The 17,749-nt window shown below is 41.6% G+C and overlaps 1 protein-coding gene across 4 annotated transcripts in view; it reads left to right on the top strand.

Moving 5' to 3' along the window:
- The window catches only part of trpm7 (transient receptor potential cation channel, subfamily M, member 7), a 133,765-nt gene that overhangs the window by 56,849 nt on the left and 59,167 nt on the right, over nt 1–17,749 (top strand). For all 4 annotated transcript variants that reach the window (XM_061878201.1, XM_061878191.1, XM_061878182.1 and 1 more), the window contains exons 6-11: nt 7,818–7,942; nt 8,024–8,195; nt 8,269–8,443; nt 10,364–10,487; nt 10,771–10,843; nt 15,409–15,509. In XM_061878201.1, coding sequence (XP_061734185.1) covers nt 7,818–7,942; nt 8,024–8,195; nt 8,269–8,443; nt 10,364–10,487; nt 10,771–10,843; nt 15,409–15,509 — 770 coding nt within the window. The remainder of the gene's footprint in view (nt 1–7,817; nt 7,943–8,023; nt 8,196–8,268; nt 8,444–10,363; nt 10,488–10,770; nt 10,844–15,408; nt 15,510–17,749) is intronic.

Raw genomic sequence — 17,749 nt, 5'->3', positions numbered from 1 at the left:
TGTAGACTTCCGCAAAGTCTGGTTTCTAAAGGAGGCGTTGTGATTATTCCATCTTGTTTTGAACGCTCCTTCGGTTAATCCTACGTACGTGTCGGATGTGTTAATGTCCTTGCGTGTCACCTTTGCTTGGTAAACGACTGATGTCTGTAAGCACTTTCCGTTGAGAGGGCAATCAGGTTTCTTGCGACAGTTACATTCCTTATTGGTTTCAGAGTCGTTTAGTCTGGGGGTTGGCAGTCCTTTTGCAATTGCTTTGTTGTGGTTTGAAATGATTTGTTGCATGTTGTTCATACAGCTGTAGCTCAATTTAATGTTGTTCTTGTTGAATATTTTTCTTAGGGTGTTGCCTTTGGGGAAGTGTTTGTCGATCAGAGTGAGGAACTTGCGGCCGATGTTGGTTGAGACGTCTTTGCTGAATGGCGGATTGTAACAGATGATGTTTTGTTTTCTGCTCTTTTTTGGTTGGTTTCCTGGAGTGGGTTCATAGGTGAGGGTGAAGTTGTATCCGCTTTCATCAAGTGCTTTCTGGTACGGGGGGGTTGCTTGGTCAAATTCAGCTTTGCTAGATGACAGCATCGATAGCCTTTTATTAATTCCGGTAGGTATTCTTTTCGTGGTGGTGGGTGGGTGGTTGCTGTCATGGTGCACGTATTGGAGTGTTGTGTTGGGTTTCGTGAATGGTTGGTAGCTGTTATTTCTCAGGTTGAAAGTGACGTCGAGGAAGTTGACGGTTTGCTTGTTGGCTTCAATCGTGATCCGTAGGCCGTTTTCTTTGATAGTGAAATAATTTCAACATGCCGCCACAGACGGAAACACCTCCTAGGTAACACATGAGCCAATCACCACGCCCCTACGCCTGCCTGTACCCACCCACTCTGTGCCCTATATAAACCATTGTATGTGAATGCTTCCATTAAAATCTCCTGATGATTGAGGGAACCCCTCATGAAACAGTTCTGTAGAGATGAAGTAGTCTTGTGATTTTTTCCCACACCTATATATATATATATATATATATATATATATATATATATATATATATATATATATATATATATATATATATATATATATATATATATGGCGCAGGGCTAGATCATGCATTGGGTCAGGGCTGAGACCAAGGATCTTGGGCTAGAAAAGGTTGGTGACCAATGAACTAGCCAATAGAAATGGTTCATTGAAGGACGACCATTAAGCCTTTTAAAGTGGTCTTTTCCTGCTTAATTAGGATGATCTATTATGCAAAGGTGGCGGTAATAGGACTGTTAAGAGATACACTGGTGTTCTAAACATTTTATTTAAAAAAAGGTTGAGCTCACTTCACAAATATACTTAGTATATCCATTCATCCATGTTCTACCACTTGTCCCTCTCAGCATTGCGGGGGGTTGGAGTCTATCACAGATACACTCGGGTGGATGGCAGGGTACACCCTGAACAATATGTCATGTAAAAAAATGACTGCGCCCAGTTTGGCAGAAAATGCACTCTCAAGGTTTCCCGTTTGATCCCCATTAGTAGAATTCACTTGAAATTTCTCACACATCTCAACGAGCATAGAACAACAACAATGTGTGAAAAATGTCAGTAATTTTCAACGTCTTTCTTCCTCCCGCTACCCTGTAAAACAATCGTGTTCGTGCCGCTTCTTGATCTGGTTCATGCTTAACGACTGCTTTAGGGCACCACTCAGTCTGTCATGATGTTGTGCATATGGATGTGCCAATCAATCGGCATCAGTCGATTTTCGTGAAAATGTATCTGATCATCACCGTTGACGATTAATGCATTTTTAAGGCCAATGAAAAACACAGATCCCGTCTGCTGACGAGGGTTTTACGGTATACTAGTAAAGTACAGTGATACTAATGAATCATAATCTGTACTATATCGCCTCTAAAAAGTACCGGTTGTCTTTTTTTTTTTTTTTTTTAACGGACATGATATCTGTCGTAACATTGCTGGTTTTACGACTAGAGGAGCATGAGTGGCAACGTAAGATCACGGAGTACTTACAGGCCGACGCGGTGTGTCGACAGAAAAGGGAGAGTGGATACATTTTGACTTAAAAACTAACGATAAAAGTGAAGCTATAACACTGAAGCACCGCTCAGCAAGAGGTACTTTAAGACATGGCTAGCTCGCTTGTGGCTAACGTCTATCCGCAGTCAGCAGTGTTTTAGCTACTTCTAAATCACTAATCCTCGCCTCCATGGCGACAAATAAAATAAGTTTCTTATAAATATCCCTGCAGGACGAGGAATAGCTAAACATGCTTCACTACACACCGTAGGAGGATACAATAGCTCACCGGCGTCACTGCTAACAAGCTGGCGCCTAACAATGTAAACAAACGCCATGGGTGGATCTACACCTGACATCCACTGTAATAATAACAAGTACAAGAGCATATCTAGTTGGTAATACAATGATTACATCAATATTTTTTATAATCAGAAAATCTTTTTTAGTTTTTTTAAAAATTCATTTAATGTTTATAAACTCAGGAAATATGTCCCTGGCCACATGAGGACTTAAATTATGACAAATGTATGATCCTGTAACGACTTGGTATCGGATCGATACCCAAATGTGAAGCATCCAAACAACCGAAGAATAAGTGTTTTTTACATTTTAACACAAGTCTAGATGGAACATGTAAAACAGAAAATAACCCCATATTAACAGTAAATGAACAAGTAAATTAATACATTTTGTGCAGCTTGTCCTTCATAATTTTGACAAAATAATAGAATGAAAAATGACACTATGTTATTGTATAAATCAGCACCCAAATTAGGAGCCTTTGTTTGCTTACTTACTAATAAAATACAAGTTGTTTTCTATGTTCACTATTTTATTTAAGGACAAATTTGTTCTTGGATTGCAATAAGAAAAATATGTTTAATGTACCGTAAGATTTTTTTGTTAAATAAAGCCAATAATGACATTTTTTGTAGTCCCCTTTATTTAGAAAAGTATTGAAAAGTATCAAAATACATTTTGGTACCAAAATATTGCTGACATTTTTAGTCCCTCGTCTGAGAAGTAGCTAGCAGCTTATGGTTTTTCCTCCGTACACAGACCTACTCCACTAAGCTAATAGTAATCACTTGCATTACATAACACTGAACGACGAGACTAAGCATGTTACACATGGAGAGCAATATCTAAGCTAACGGCTAAGCTAGCTTTCAACAACAGTAACAAAATAAGTGGTTAGTAAAGTTTAAGAAGTGTAGATGATAAGCAGATATTAACAGGAAATGAACAAGTAACTCCTCTCTGAGCTGCAACCTTATCGTGGTAGAGGAGTTTGCGTGTCCCAATGATCCTAGGAGCTATGTTGTCCGGGGGATTTTTTCCCCCTGGTAGGGTCTCCTAAGGCAAACAGGTTCTAGGTGAGGGATCAGACAAAGAGCAGCTCGAAGACCTCTATGAAGAAGACAAAACATGGACCCAGATTTCCCTCGCCCGGACGCGGGTCACCGGGGCTCTCCTCTGGAGCCAGGCCCGGAGGTGGGGCACGATGGCGAGCGCCTGGTGGCCGGGCCTGTTCCCATGGGGCCCGGCCGGGCATAGCCCGAAGAGGCAACGTGGGTCACCCCTCCAATGGGCTCACCACCCATAGCAGGGGCCATAGAGGTCGGGTGCAATGTGAGCTGGGCGGCAGCCGAAGGCAGGGCACTTGGTGGTCTGATCCTCGGCTACAGAAGCTAGCTCTTGGGACGTGGAACGTCACCTCACTGGGGGGGAAAGAGCCTGAGCTAGTGCGCGAAGTGGAAAAGTCCCGGCTTGATATAGTCGGACTCACTTCGACGCACAGCAAGGGCTCTGGAACCACTTCTCTCGAGAGGGACTGGACTCTCTTCCACTCTGGCGTTGCCGGCAGTAAGAGGCGACGGGGTGGGGTGGCAATTCTGGTTTCCCCCCGGCTTAAAGTCTGCACGTTGGAGTTCAACCCGGTGGACGAAAGCGTAGCCTCCCTCCGCCTTCGGGTGGGGGGACGGGTCCTGACTGTTGTTTGTGCTTGCGCACCAAATAGCAGTTCAGAGTACCCACCCTTTTTGGGTACACTCGAGGGAGTACTGGAAAGTGCTCCCCCGGGTGATTCCCTTGTCCTACTGGGGGACTTCAACGCTCATGTTGGCAACGACAGTGAAACCTGGAGAGGCGTGATTGGGAAAAATGGCCAACCGGATCTGAACCCGAGTGGTGTTTTGTTATTGGACTTTTGTGCTCGTCACAGTTTGTCCATTACAAACACCATGTTTAAACATAAGGGTGTCCATATGTGCACTTGGCACCAGAATACCCTTGGCCGCAGTTCCATGATCGACTTTGTAGTTGTGTCATCGGATTTGCGGCCTTATGTTTTGGACACTCAGGTGAAGAGAGGGGCGGAGCTTTCTACCGATCACCACCTGGTAGTGAGTTGGCTGCGATGGTGGGGGAGGATGCCAGACAGACCTGGGAGGCCCAAACGCATTGTGAGGGTCTGCTGTGAACGTCTGGCAGAGTCTCCTGTCAGAGAAAGTTTCAATTCCCACCTCCGGAAGAACTTCGAACATGTCACGAGGGAGGTGCTGGACATTGAGTCCGAGTGGACCATGTTCCGCACCTCTATTGTCAAGGCGGCTGATCAGAGCTGTGGCCGCAAGGTAGTTGGTGCCTGTCGGGGCGGCAATCCTAAAACCCCTTGGTGGACACCAGCGGTGAGGGATGCCGTCAAGCTGAAGAAGGAGTCCTATCGGGTTCTTTTGGCTCATAGGACTCCGGAGGCGGTGGACAGGTACCGACAGGCCAAGCGGTGTGCGGCTTCAGCGGTCGCGGAGGCAAAAACTCGGACATTGGGGAGTTCGGGGAAACCATGGAAAACGACTTCCGGACGGCTTCGAAGCGATTCTGGACCACCGTCCACCGCCTCAAGAAGGGGAAGCAGTGCACTATCAACACCGTGTATGGTGCGGATGGTGTTCTGCTAACCTCAACTGCGGATGTTGTGGATAGGTGGAAGGAATACTTCGAAGACCTCCTCAATCCCACCAACACGTCTTCCTATGAGGAAGCAGTGCCTGGGGAATCCGTGGTGGACTCTCCTTTTTCTGGGACTGAGGTCGCTGAGGTAGTTAAAAAGCTCCTCTGTGGCAAGGCCCCGGGGGTGGATGAGAGCCGCCCAGAGTTCCTTAAGGCTCTGGATGCTGTGGGGCTGTCTTGGTTGACAAGACTCTGCAGCATCGCGTGGACATCGGGGGCGGTACCTCTGGATTGGCAGACCGGGGTGGTGGTTCCTCTCTTTAAGAAGGGGGACCGGAGGGTGTGTTCCAACTATCGTGGGATCACACTCCTCAGCCTTCCCGGTAAGGTTTATTCAGGTGTACTGGAGAGGAGGCTACGCCGGACAGTCGAACCTCGGATTCAGGAGGAACAGTGTGGTTTTCGTCCTGGTCGTGGAACTGTGGACCAGCTCTATACTCTCGGCAGGGTTCTTGAGGGTGCATGGGAGTTTGCCCAACCAGTCTACATGTGCTTTGTGGACTTGGAAAAGGCATTTGACCATGTCCCTCGGGAAGTCCTGTGGGGAGTGCTCAGAGAGTATGGGGTATCGGACTGTCTTATTGTGGGGGTCCGCTCCCTGTACAATCAGTGCCAGAGCTTGGTCCGCATTGCCGGCAGTAAGTCGAACACATTTCCAGTGAGGGTTTGACTCCGCCAAGGCTGCCCTTTGTCACCGATTCTGTTCATAACTTTTATCGACTGAATTTCTAAGCGCAGTCAAGGCGTTGAGGGGTTCCGGCTTGGTGACCGCAGGATTAGGTCTCTGCTTTTTGCAGATGATGTGGTCCTGATGGCTTCATCTGACCGGGATCTTCAGCTCTCACTGGATCGGTTTGCAGCCAAGTGTGAAGCGACCGGAATGAGAATCAGCACCTCCAAGTCCGAGTCCATGGTTCTCGCCCGGAAAAGGGTGGAGTGCCATATCCGGGTTGGGGAGGAGACCCTGCCCCAAGTGGAGGAGTTCAAGTACTTAGGAGTCTTGTTCACGAGTGAGGGAAGAGTAGATCGTGAGATCGACAGGCGGATCGGTGCGGCGTCCTCAGTAATGCGGACGTTGTACCGATCCGTTGTGGTGAAGAAGGAGCTGAGCCGGAAGGCAAAGCTCTCAATTTACCGGTCGATCTACGTTCCCATCCTCACCTATGGTCATGAGCTTTGGGTCATGACCAAAAGGATAATATCACGGGTACAAGCGGCCGAAATGAGTTTCCTCCGCCGTGTGGCGGGGCTCTCCCTTAGAGATAGGGTGAGAAGCTCTGCCATCCGGGAGGAACTCAAAGTAAAGCCGCTGCTCCTTCACATCGAGAGGAGCCAGATGAGGTGGTTCGGGCATCTGGTCAGGATGCCACCCGAACGCCTCCCTAGGGAGGTGTTTAGGGCACGTTCAACCGGTAGGAGGCCACGGGGAAGACCCAGGACACTGTGGGAAGACTATGTCTCCCGGCTGGCCTGGGAACGCCTCGGGATCCCCCGGGAAGAGCTGGACGAAGTGGCTAGGGAGAGGGAAGTCTGGGTTTCCCTGCTTAGGCTGTTGCCCCTGCGACCCGACCTCGGATAAGCGGAAGAAGATGGATGGATGGATGGATGGATGGATGGATGAATGGATGGATGGATGAACAAGTATATTCATAAGGGTCTATATTATAACACCAACTGTAGGTGTGTCAGAATTGTCACCGCATGTATGGCGGATCGATCCATAAATTTGTAGTGTCGATACCAATGATAGTATCAGAGTATGATCGAAGTGATTAGATCAATATTTTTATTTTCTTAAATATTTCGTTTGTTTACAAATTCCGGGAATAATTCTCAGAACTCAGGGGACTTTGTGGACAAAGTATTTACAGTAAATGAGTAGTAGATAGTAGTTACCTTTCTTAAGTTGTGTAGGCTACTTTTGACATTGTTTAGCTTAAACAGTAAAATATAAGAGAATAAGGAACTTTTGTAAATGTGATGATATTGTTAAACTGTCAATAGGACCCATCTTAAATAAATGGGAAAATCATACAGTACATGGTATGGGTATCGGCCGATGTCACTCATGGATGATAGTATCGCGCTATTGGTACCTGCTGTTGTGTATTTGGGAACTGCATAAGTCCCTAAACATTTAAATGAAACTGTGGAGGCATTGCTGGGATATTTATAAAACAATCTTACCTTCCTTCATACTTCCGGGAAATGAGCCAAACGAAATTTTCCCAATACTTGACATTTTTGCCATATGTAACATCAGCGTATACTTCCGTATATGGTATACATTTACCTAAAGTGCTTTGCACAAGTCCTCTATTGTAGCTGTAGCCAATAAGCTCCTTCTTATTTTCTATCCTCTTGTTGTGGACTGGCTCATTTTGCCAGTCCATGCATCCCACACCATGTTTATAATACTAAAAAAAAAAACTAGCATATAGTTCAAACTTAATCTGTCCTTAGACTTGCTATGGAAGCGCTAATAACTACAACAAAGATGGTGGGGAAAGGATGCTGTCGAAATATAGGCACTTAAATAAGACAGCCCCCTATAATCGGCGCATCCTGAAAAGACAGTCAGAAAGCAGCTTGAAAACGGTCTGTAAAACATAAATTTTGTACTATTTTGACCAGAGTACTCACATTACGTGTCATAAACTACAAAAAAATGTTTTAAATGTAGAAAAAAAATCCTAATATGACCCCTTTAAGTTATTTTCTGGGTTCCAAGTGTGATGAAGATGCAGATGATTCTCATTTTTGCCTTCTTCTTGAAGGTGTAGCAAAGCATGTAGGCGACGCTCTCAAAGAGCACTGTTCCAGATCATCAAAGAAGATTTGCACTATTGGGATTGCATCCTGGGGATTTATTGAAAACAGGAACGACCTAATCGGCAGAGACGTAAGCCGTTGTTTTAAAAATGGCACTTTTGTATCACAGCCCAGCTGATGTTAAAATGCTTGCTGTATCTGGACGCCGCAGATCATCGCTCCGTATCAGACGCTACTCAATCCTCTCAGCAAACTCAACGTTCTCAACAACCTCCACTCACATTTTCTCCTGGTGGACGACGGCACGGTGGGCAAGTACGGCGCAGAGGTACAACTGCGACGGGACCTAGAGAAGCACATCAACCTCCAAAGAATACATGCGCGTAAGAGCCTCGGACGTGGAATTAGTATCATTCCGGAAGGTTCAATGACAAAACCTGTCTTTTTCCTTTGCAGGTATTGGTCAGGGTGTTCCTGTAGTGGCACTCATCTTCGAGGGCGGTCCCAATGTGATCTTGACCGTGCTTGATTACCTTCAGGAAAGCCCTCCTGTCCCGGTGGTGGTGTGTGAGGGGACGGGCAGAGCTGCTGACATACTGGCGTATGTCCACAAGCAGACCGAGGAGGGAGGGTAGGACATACTTGCATTTTTGTGCTAAAACAAACAAGGAAAAAATATAAACGCTTTATTATGTTGGTATCCCTGATCTCTTTAGGATTCTGTAAAACTAACTAGGTGGTAAATCTGCAGGCAGAATCATACACAAGCTACATTATGTGTGTTTTTAATGTCAGCATGCACACGTGTAATGTGACCTCATCTTGTCAAGCTGCCTCAGCCCCAGATGTTTGATTGATTTTGTTTTGCCCTTTCAAGAATCAGCTTAACTGTTAGACTGCACTTTTCAAAAGTAATACATTAGTGCAATAAAACCATCAAAATATAAAAGGCCAGCCCATCTTTAGTTTTTATGTCCTTAATTTGTAAGGGGTGTATTACTAAATGTCTGATTTATTGGTAAAAAAATAAACAAAAACACTCCTTTGGAGCTTGGGCAAAATTGCATTAGTTTCTGTTACATCAAATTAACTAACTGGGCAACGGTATATTCAGTTATAAAAGAATAATGCATCATATTTAATACATCATCCACTCATGCAGATAACTGTTGACAATTACAGTTTTTACAAAAGAGTTAACAAAAACCAGGCTAAATTTGGGCCCAGAGCAGAATTTTATTTGGAAACTTTAAAATCTCACAATGCTTTGATATTTGTACAACATTAAGGCAAAAATGAACACACACATTCATACATGACAAAAAAAAAACTACATTCAAAATAAAACAACAGCTCCACATTAATTACATACAATCGTTATGCTAGTATCAATCACACAATAGCTATCAAAATACAATATTGGTTACAATACAAAAAGATACAATGCAATCCAGTTAGATATCAAAAATAGACCAAGGAGAAATAAAGGAATTATTGTGTGCGTGTGTGTGTGTGTGTGTGTGTATATATATATATATATATGTAGGTGTGGGAAAAATCACAAGACTACTTCATCTCTACAGAACTGTTTCATGAGGGGTGCCCTCAATCATCAGGAGATGATTGAGGGCGATTGCGCTCTACCACGGTATCGAGCACTATTCTCTGGATAATCCAATCAAGACATATATATATATATGTATATATATATATAATATTAATATTTTATTTCATTTTAATCTTCTATTTTTTTCTCCCATTCCCCCCCACTTGTTTACCTGTATCTCATCTTTTTTGTAAGGGGCGCTGGAAGCCGGCAGACCCGTCAGCGATCCTGTTCTGTCTCCCTGTAATGTTTGTCAATTCTTATATGGGATTGTACTAAAAATTGTAATTGTCCTGAAGGAATAAAAACAGTATAATCTAATCAATTAAAAGTTAATTCCAATGCCCAAAAATGTAGGGAGTTAATTCACACTTTTCGTCACATTCACTCTGGGATAAGAATGAATGTTTGGTGGTGTTCTAAAAGGGGCCGTAACTGTCCACCACAGCTGTGGCTACAAATGTAGCTTGTGAACCAATGATGGGTTCTCAGTTTTCATTGTAAAACGCATTGTGTCCAGAAAAGCCTGTCTGTGAGCATGAACTGATGAAGCCTGCTTGGATGAGGGGCAAAACGTCTTCTAAGACATTCTGAACAATCCTATGATTGTTTGTTAGCAGGTAGCTAAAGTAATAGTGTTTGTACTTTCAACATAATGTATCTAATTGGCAGAATTAATGTGTATTTGAATCTTCTGGTTCTACGGTTATCACACTTTTCAAACATTATGTAGTAGCATCAAAAAAACTGAAGTCAATTCCTTTGACTTTTGAGTTGTCATTTGCCAGAACATCAGGGTTCAACTCCTTACTGTAAAAGCTGTGACATTTGCTTTTGGAGGCTAACGATACTTCAACGCACCATGACTTTGTTTAGTAAAATGTATGTATTTTTTATGTAGAGCTACTGAATGAATAAGTGCATTGTGCTGTAAATCTTTTCCAGCGGTCTTCCAGATGGCGTGGAGGCAGACATCATTGCAACCATCAAGAAAACCTTCAACTTCAGCCAGAGTGACGCCATCCATCTTTTTCAGACTTTGATGGAGTGCATGAAGAGGAAAGAATTGGTACAGCTAAACTAAACTTTATTAAAAATGTGGCGTCCCAAAACTTTTTTTTTAAATACAAAAACCGGATTTGATTCACTGCTACTAATTTAGATGATTGTAAATTGCAGTGCTGTAGAACTGCACTACATCATAGTAATTAAAATTTGCTGCACTCACTTCTCTGTGTGACGCAGTGCATTCCAACATCATGTATTTTGTGACATACATTGTAACAGTACAATTGAAGAAGCCATTGAAGTCTGGAACCTTCATACTGTGAAATGTGTTTCTTTCAAAACAGATCACTGTGTTTCACATCAGCTCTGAAGAGACCCAAGACATTGACGTCGCCATCCTGAAGGCCTTACTCCAAGGTTGGTATAGTTATAAACAGTAGATGTTGTCTTCTTCTTCCCATACTTTGCTAATATTAAAGGAGTATCTCGGCGAGAGTGAAAGCCATGTTGATTCAGTGTCCTATGAATCTGCTGAGGTGAAGGCTATAAGATTACATGGCTGTGCTTTTTGTGTTTGTTCTGTTATTGATATGCTTTGAGAGCAGTTTGGCCCTGTTTGTCTTTGTGTTCCTCTGAGATCACATTCCCAGCATTTGCAGGCTCTCTATCACTGCCACTTGCTGAGATGTGGGTAATATGTTTGAGAAAGGCATCAGGCAGTTTAAAGTCCATTTTACTTGAGGGCAGTAAGTTATTACTACCTACCGGAGAGTGCTTCTCTGCCTTCACTTTATTTAGACAAAAGCCAAGAATGTGCGTGGTGACTACAAGTGATGTTGAGTCACTGCGGATGATTGTGACTGAAAAAGTCAGCACAGACAAATATTTGTTTTGCCAGGGTGGGTTCGTGCTGGTCAAACAGTTACTCAGTTTTCAAAGCACCCGAAAATTTTGAAATACTGTCGTGTTTGGTCATTTAAAGTCAAAATGCACCTAAAAATAAGGTAGTAGAACTGTGCAATCTCTCCCAGATAGAAAAAAAAACAAGTCTTGGTGGCAGGGCATTGTTGGTAGAGCAGCCATGCCAACAACTTGAAGGTTTCAGGTTTGAGTCCTGCTTTTGCCATCCTAGTCATTTTCGTTGTGTCCTTGAGAAAGACACTTTGCCCACCTGCTCCCAGTGCAACCCACACTGGTTTAATTGTAGCTTAAAGATGTAGATAATGGGTTTTACTATGTAAAGCACTTTTAAGTCTTCAGACGAAAAAAAGCTATATAAATGTAATGTAATTCTATTCAATTCAAAAGTATTTTGACAATACCGTATTTTTCGGACTATAAGTCGCGTTTTTTTTGTAGTTTGACCGGGGGTGAGACTTGGCCAAACTATAAAAAAAAAATTTAAAAAAATGGTATCCGCTGGACTGTGGAGAAGACTGCGACTTACAGCCTGAAAAATACGGTACTTGATTATTTTGTTCATTTGTCGGTCTCTCCTGGAATTTGCAATGTGGCGATCACTCCAATTTACGTACATTTATTCAATCCCTGCAAATTCTGCGTGACCTCTGAACTTTATCGAAAATCATTTTACTTCAGTGTCATTTTCGCAGTTTGAATTTGTCTCTGAGCGACGTTCAAACGCGCATGTCTGCTGTCTAATCAACATTATGTTGTTTTTTCGTGTAGACTGTTCCGATCCGTTTTTTTAAGGACTATGTCTTCCCAGTTTTTGTAATTTTAAAGCTGTCTGAATAAAGCGAGGGGACTACAATTGAAGATTGACAATTTCTTCTATACAAAAGAGAAGGTACAAACAGTAGCAATCCCAGTGTCCACCTTTAAGTCTATATGGTATAAAATGAGTAAAACATCAATACAGTATTTGTTTTCCAATTTTTGTTGAAATCCTTTTTTTTTTTTAGGTTAAGATTACAAGAAACACTTAAAACATTAAAAACAAATTCACTAAAATCAGAAATAAGCCTCAAAACATCACAGCTTTTGCTGCAACTTTATGAAAAAGCTGCAGCTAATTCAGGCATTTTAGGCCACAACAATTGCAAAAAAAAATCCTGCAAAATCCCAAAGGGATTGATTTATGTCATATTTATTGAGTGCCCTATATGAACATCACTGCACTGCAGAGTGGTGTTTTCCCGTTTTAGTATTTATTAGTCACCAGGCAGCATTTAGCAGACATGATGTGTTGTGGGAAGTTTGGGGTTGCTAAATCATCACTAGAAAGGTTGTGCCTGTGGGAACGCTGCTGGGAAATAATTTTTAATCGGAACTTGACTGTCATGTAGTCCCCTTTTTCTGTTTAGTACAGCACATATGATCAAACATTTGAAAGTCAATTATTTGGGACATTTTTTAGTAGATCCCTTAGTTTTTTATTTTCCCCAGGACATTTGGTAAATTGTAACTTTGTGGGAATATTTGAGGAGAGGCTGTTTTTTTCTGTTTCTGTCGATTAAGGTCCAAAAAGACATGCTTTAAATGAGTTTCATGACAGGGTATCGACAGGGTCTTAAAAGTCTGAAATCTAAATATTTTAATTTTCAATGGCTTAAATGCCCTCTAAAAATCTCATGAAATGTCTGAACATTTTCCAGTATGGAACCAACTGTTTGGCATTGCTGTGTACCAATTTCCTACACTTTCTAAATTTACAAATTAGTTAGAGACTCATATTTCAGAAAAAAGAGTACTCTGAAAGAATGAATGGACCAAAATCAAATGTTTACTGTACCATAATGATATTTTTTATTTTCAAACCATAACAAAATATATGGATTTTTTTTTTTTATCCTTAGGGCTCATGGGGAGCATAGGGGGTCTCAGTCACTAAAATGTTAAAAATAAGTCTAATTATTATTTTTTTTTTTTATGTAATGCTTACAGTTAGAGCTGGTTGATATATCGATATTCGTGATATATCGTGGGTTTCTCTCTGTGCGATATAGAAAATGACTATTGTAATATTCGAGTAGACGTTCTCACGCAGTTATTTTTTGCTGCGGGCATTACTCTACAGGCTTTCCTCGCTCTTTTCTATGTCTCCTCACAGACAAGCAGGCGCACATTCTTACATATGTCACATACTGTCACATCATATGTCACATACGAATACGCCATCGCCCAGCAGAGAGGTAGCGGCGTGGCTAACGTTAGCTGTGATTCTAGCGGGTTGTTGCGAGAGAAAGAAGGTGCGAATCTCGTAACAAATGAAGGAAGAATTAATTCCCAAGAAGACAGCACGGGGTCCATCGTCTGGCGGTGGTTCCGATTCAAGCGGTAATATGTCGAATAGACAACTTTAATTTGTCATGTGTGGGGCACAAGCGTTGGTACCAAAAGTAGCATTACTGCTAATATGTACAATCATTTGAAAAGTCACCTGCTAATAACTTTAATAAATACAGTTTTGGTAAATTGACTTAGTTGTGATTTCCTTCTCTGCATGAAAGTTTAAAAGTAGCATATACAGTATTAGTGCAGTATGAACAAGAATGTTTTAATGTAGACACATAGAATCACTATACTGCTGTGATTATATACATCAAGTGATCATTCAAGGCTAAGGCAAAATACCGAGAAATATATGGCCTAAAATATTGCGATATTAAAAAAAGGTAATCTCGCCCAGCCCTACTTACAGTAAACCTCTTTATCAACTTGAGGTTGATATAAAGTAAAACAAATAAGGTTTTATGCCTTTTCTGTCAAAGACGACTTTGTTTTTATAGTAAAACTGAAATATGCAGTATTTAGATAGATAGATAGTACTTTATTGATTCCTTCAGGAGAGTTCCTTTATTTAGCAATTAAAGCCCTCAAACCCCATTGATTTTAATTATTTAATAGTTTTGAGTAATCACAGTGAAAAGTTAAATAAAATCCTACTAAATATATTTGAGATCTGAAAGGTTCCCCACTCATAAAGTGATACATTTTCATTAGTTTTTTGTTTTTTTTAACTTTTAACACTTAAATTTCAAGATCAACTTCCGATATATCTGTCGATTTTAAGTTTGAAATATTATTTTGTTTGTTTTATGCTCTTTTGTCAAAACTTTGATGTTTTTATATGGCAACAACACAACATATGCAATATTTTTTCCACATAAAAAATTTTTAAGTGATCATTTTTAAGTAATAATTCATTATAACATAGATTTTTTTTGTCCTTTTTTTGGGGGGGGGGGCAATGGGAAAAAAAAGAAAATAAAGACAAAAGGGAAAAAAAAAACTGCCTGCATGGCAGCTTTATGTCAAGATTGCCACTTTTTCCTCATTCCAATTTTTTTTAAATGTTTTTTTAATTTTTGCAATACTATCAATTTTGCAATTTTTGCAGAATGTGTGGCGGGCCGGTAAACAATTAGCCGCACTTTGGACGCCCCTTGTTGACACAGACAAACTCCAAAAAACTTGTTGAAAGTCGTCATGGATGAGTGAAGTGAAGTGAAGTGAAGTGAATTATATTTATATAGCGCTTTTCTCTAGTGACTCAAAGCGCTTTGCATAGTGAAACCCAATATCTAAGTTACATTTAAACCAGTGTGGGTGGCACTGGGAGCGGGTAGGTAAAGTGTCTTGCCCAAGGACACAGCGGCAGTGACTAGGATGACTGAAGCGGGAATCGAACCTGCAACCCTCAAGTTGCTGGCACGGCCGCTCTACCAACCGAGCTATGCCGCCCCAGTGGGGGTTGTTAAAGCAGCAATTTTTTCGAGATTATTTAAAGAATTCCAAATTATTTAGTCCTTGTAGTTTCTGATCAAAATGTGCTTTGGACTGAATGCTAATGACTATTTGCTCGTCTGCTCCTACTCAAATTAACTGTAATCCCATAGAGTCGACTAACGGAAGATACACAGTTAATAGGCTTACCTTCCCCTGGATCTGCATATCCATCCCCTCTGTGTGTGTGCGTGCGTGCATGTGCTCATGCGTATCTGCACTTTCCGTTCAAGGTACAAACGCGTCTGCCTTCGATCAGCTGGTCCTGACTCTAGCCTGGGACCGTGTGGACATTGCCAAAAATCATGTGTTTGTGTACGGACAGCAGCTTTTGGTATGTATAAATGATAAATGAGTTGTACTTGTATAGCGCTTTTCTACCTTCAAGGTACTCAAAGCGCTTTGACACTACTTCCACATTTACCCATTCACACACACATTCACACACACATTCACACACTGATGGAGGGATCTGCCATGCAAGGTGCTAACCAGCACCCATAAGGAGCAATGGTGAAGTGTCTTGCTCATGACACAACGGACGGGACGAGGTTGGTACTAGGTGGGGATTGAATCAGGGACCCTCGGGTTGCGTGCGGACACTATCCCACTGCGCCACGCCGTCCCAAGCATGCCATGTTTGCTTAGCTCAGCCCCAAACCTTTGGATGGGCCCAATAGCCCCAGAATCTCGGATGACCACAATGTGCCGTCTGAAGGGCCTAGGGACTATGAGCGGCTTGACTGCAACATGAACTCACACGATGGTCATCATAATATGCCCTCTGTGTTCCTGTTTGTTTTGAATGTTTCGGTTCCTGAACTCTTTTGGACTGATGGATAGCTCTAATATCACAACATTTTGTACATACCCCACATTTAAACAACCATTTTATATTGTCGTCTCAAGGGAAAATACTATAGAAATTAAACTTTGATAGACTTTGGAGTAGTCCGTGTACACTCAGTGTTTGGTACGTAGCTATAAATGGAATAATAACCCCTATAAAACTCCCAACGGTTAGTACTACCGCTTTAAATTAAATTGATATGGCAACACAAGTGAGTATAGATTAATGGGACTACTGTTGTTATCTTGCACTTCCCTAGTCCTCTTGGGCATGAACAAGTGGTTAACAGATCCTCCATTATGACATCATTGTGTGTGGAGCTGGTGGATGGTAGAAACCTATCGTTTGTCCACCTTCCTTCCTTAGGCTGCAATTGCACAAAACCAGTGATTCTCAAACTGTGGTACTGTGGGCTCCATCTACTGGTATGCCAAACAATTTCTTGATTAAAGTACAGTGCTTTATTTTCCTTTATTCAAGCACAGTGTTACTGTTCAAACTGTTTGAATGTTACAATGGCCAAAAATACTAAACATACTTGTTAAATAAAATCTCAGCCTTGTTTTAAATAAATACTTAGGCCTACAATTTTAGTTCATTTTAATGTTGGTCTTTATGTTGGTACTTGGAGAGCCAAGTTTTTCTGAGGTGGTACTTGGTGAAAAAAGTTTAAGTACTGCACAAAACCATGAAGTTAAGTAGAGAGCCACAAAACATAGGCCTGCGGGCTGTGAGTTTGAGACCCCTGCTATAAGTTCTTACGTAATTTGAACATGTAAACAAACATAAAGTATCAGTAGAGTGGAAAAAAAGTTGACTTTATATGCTTAATTGTGTTTCACTGTATCCATTAGACCATATCCAGTTGTATTTACAATCTGCCAAGTATGTGAAAATACAGTTTTAACATCACAAAATGCCTCAAATTCAGTCAGCCATCTTGAATATTCAGCTCCAAACATCTTCTGTAATTTCTGTAGATTGACGACACTTCTGCACTCTGACCATAGTAGCAAATCAGTCATACTGGAAATAAGCAAAAATTCAAAACAGATGTGCTGTCCATCAAGTCGTAAATTAATAAATACATAAATTGTCCATCAATGGGGGCTCTCTATTCCGCCCACAAAACCCTCTAAATAATCATCCAAAACCCGCCAACAATACCTTATACATATTGTGACCTGACTATCAACCAAATATTAGCGATATTGTTTTTATAATTGTTTACGCAAACAAACTACTTTTTAGCAGCCGATTGATAGCACACAGCCAAGTAGCCCTCGGCTGCCTTTACTGTGAGCCGGCAGCGATGTCCTGCTGTTCCCGCATCATCGCGGCTCGGCTCGTTCAAGTTATTCCAGATTATAAATCATGCTCTTTATCTGGATATTATGAGGATTTAGCCATGAATCTAAAAGCTGTTCATCTGTGACATTTAATTTATACCCAAAGATGGAGACAAACACAAACACAACCAAAGAATTCCTTGTTAACCCTTCGTGTGCATCATGGTTATTTTTCATCTAAATGGGAAGATAACGACATCCTATCAGTCGTCATCAAAGTACGAGCAGACATCGTACAGTAAGCTGTCGTTTTATTATGTTCGTAGTTTTTATTTTCTATTTAGCACTTAGCAATACTGCAACATTGCTTATTTTTTCATTAAAGCTGAATCTGTTCAGCAGAGCTTCTAAAACTTGTAGCTCATCCTGCTTATA

Source organism: Nerophis ophidion, linkage group LG02 (genome assembly GCF_033978795.1).
Source record: "Nerophis ophidion isolate RoL-2023_Sa linkage group LG02, RoL_Noph_v1.0, whole genome shotgun sequence".
NCBI classification, from domain to species: Eukaryota; Metazoa; Chordata; class Actinopteri; order Syngnathiformes; family Syngnathidae; genus Nerophis; species Nerophis ophidion.
The sequence above is the reverse complement of the archived record's forward strand: the minus strand, read 5'-3'. Positions and strand labels throughout refer to the sequence as shown.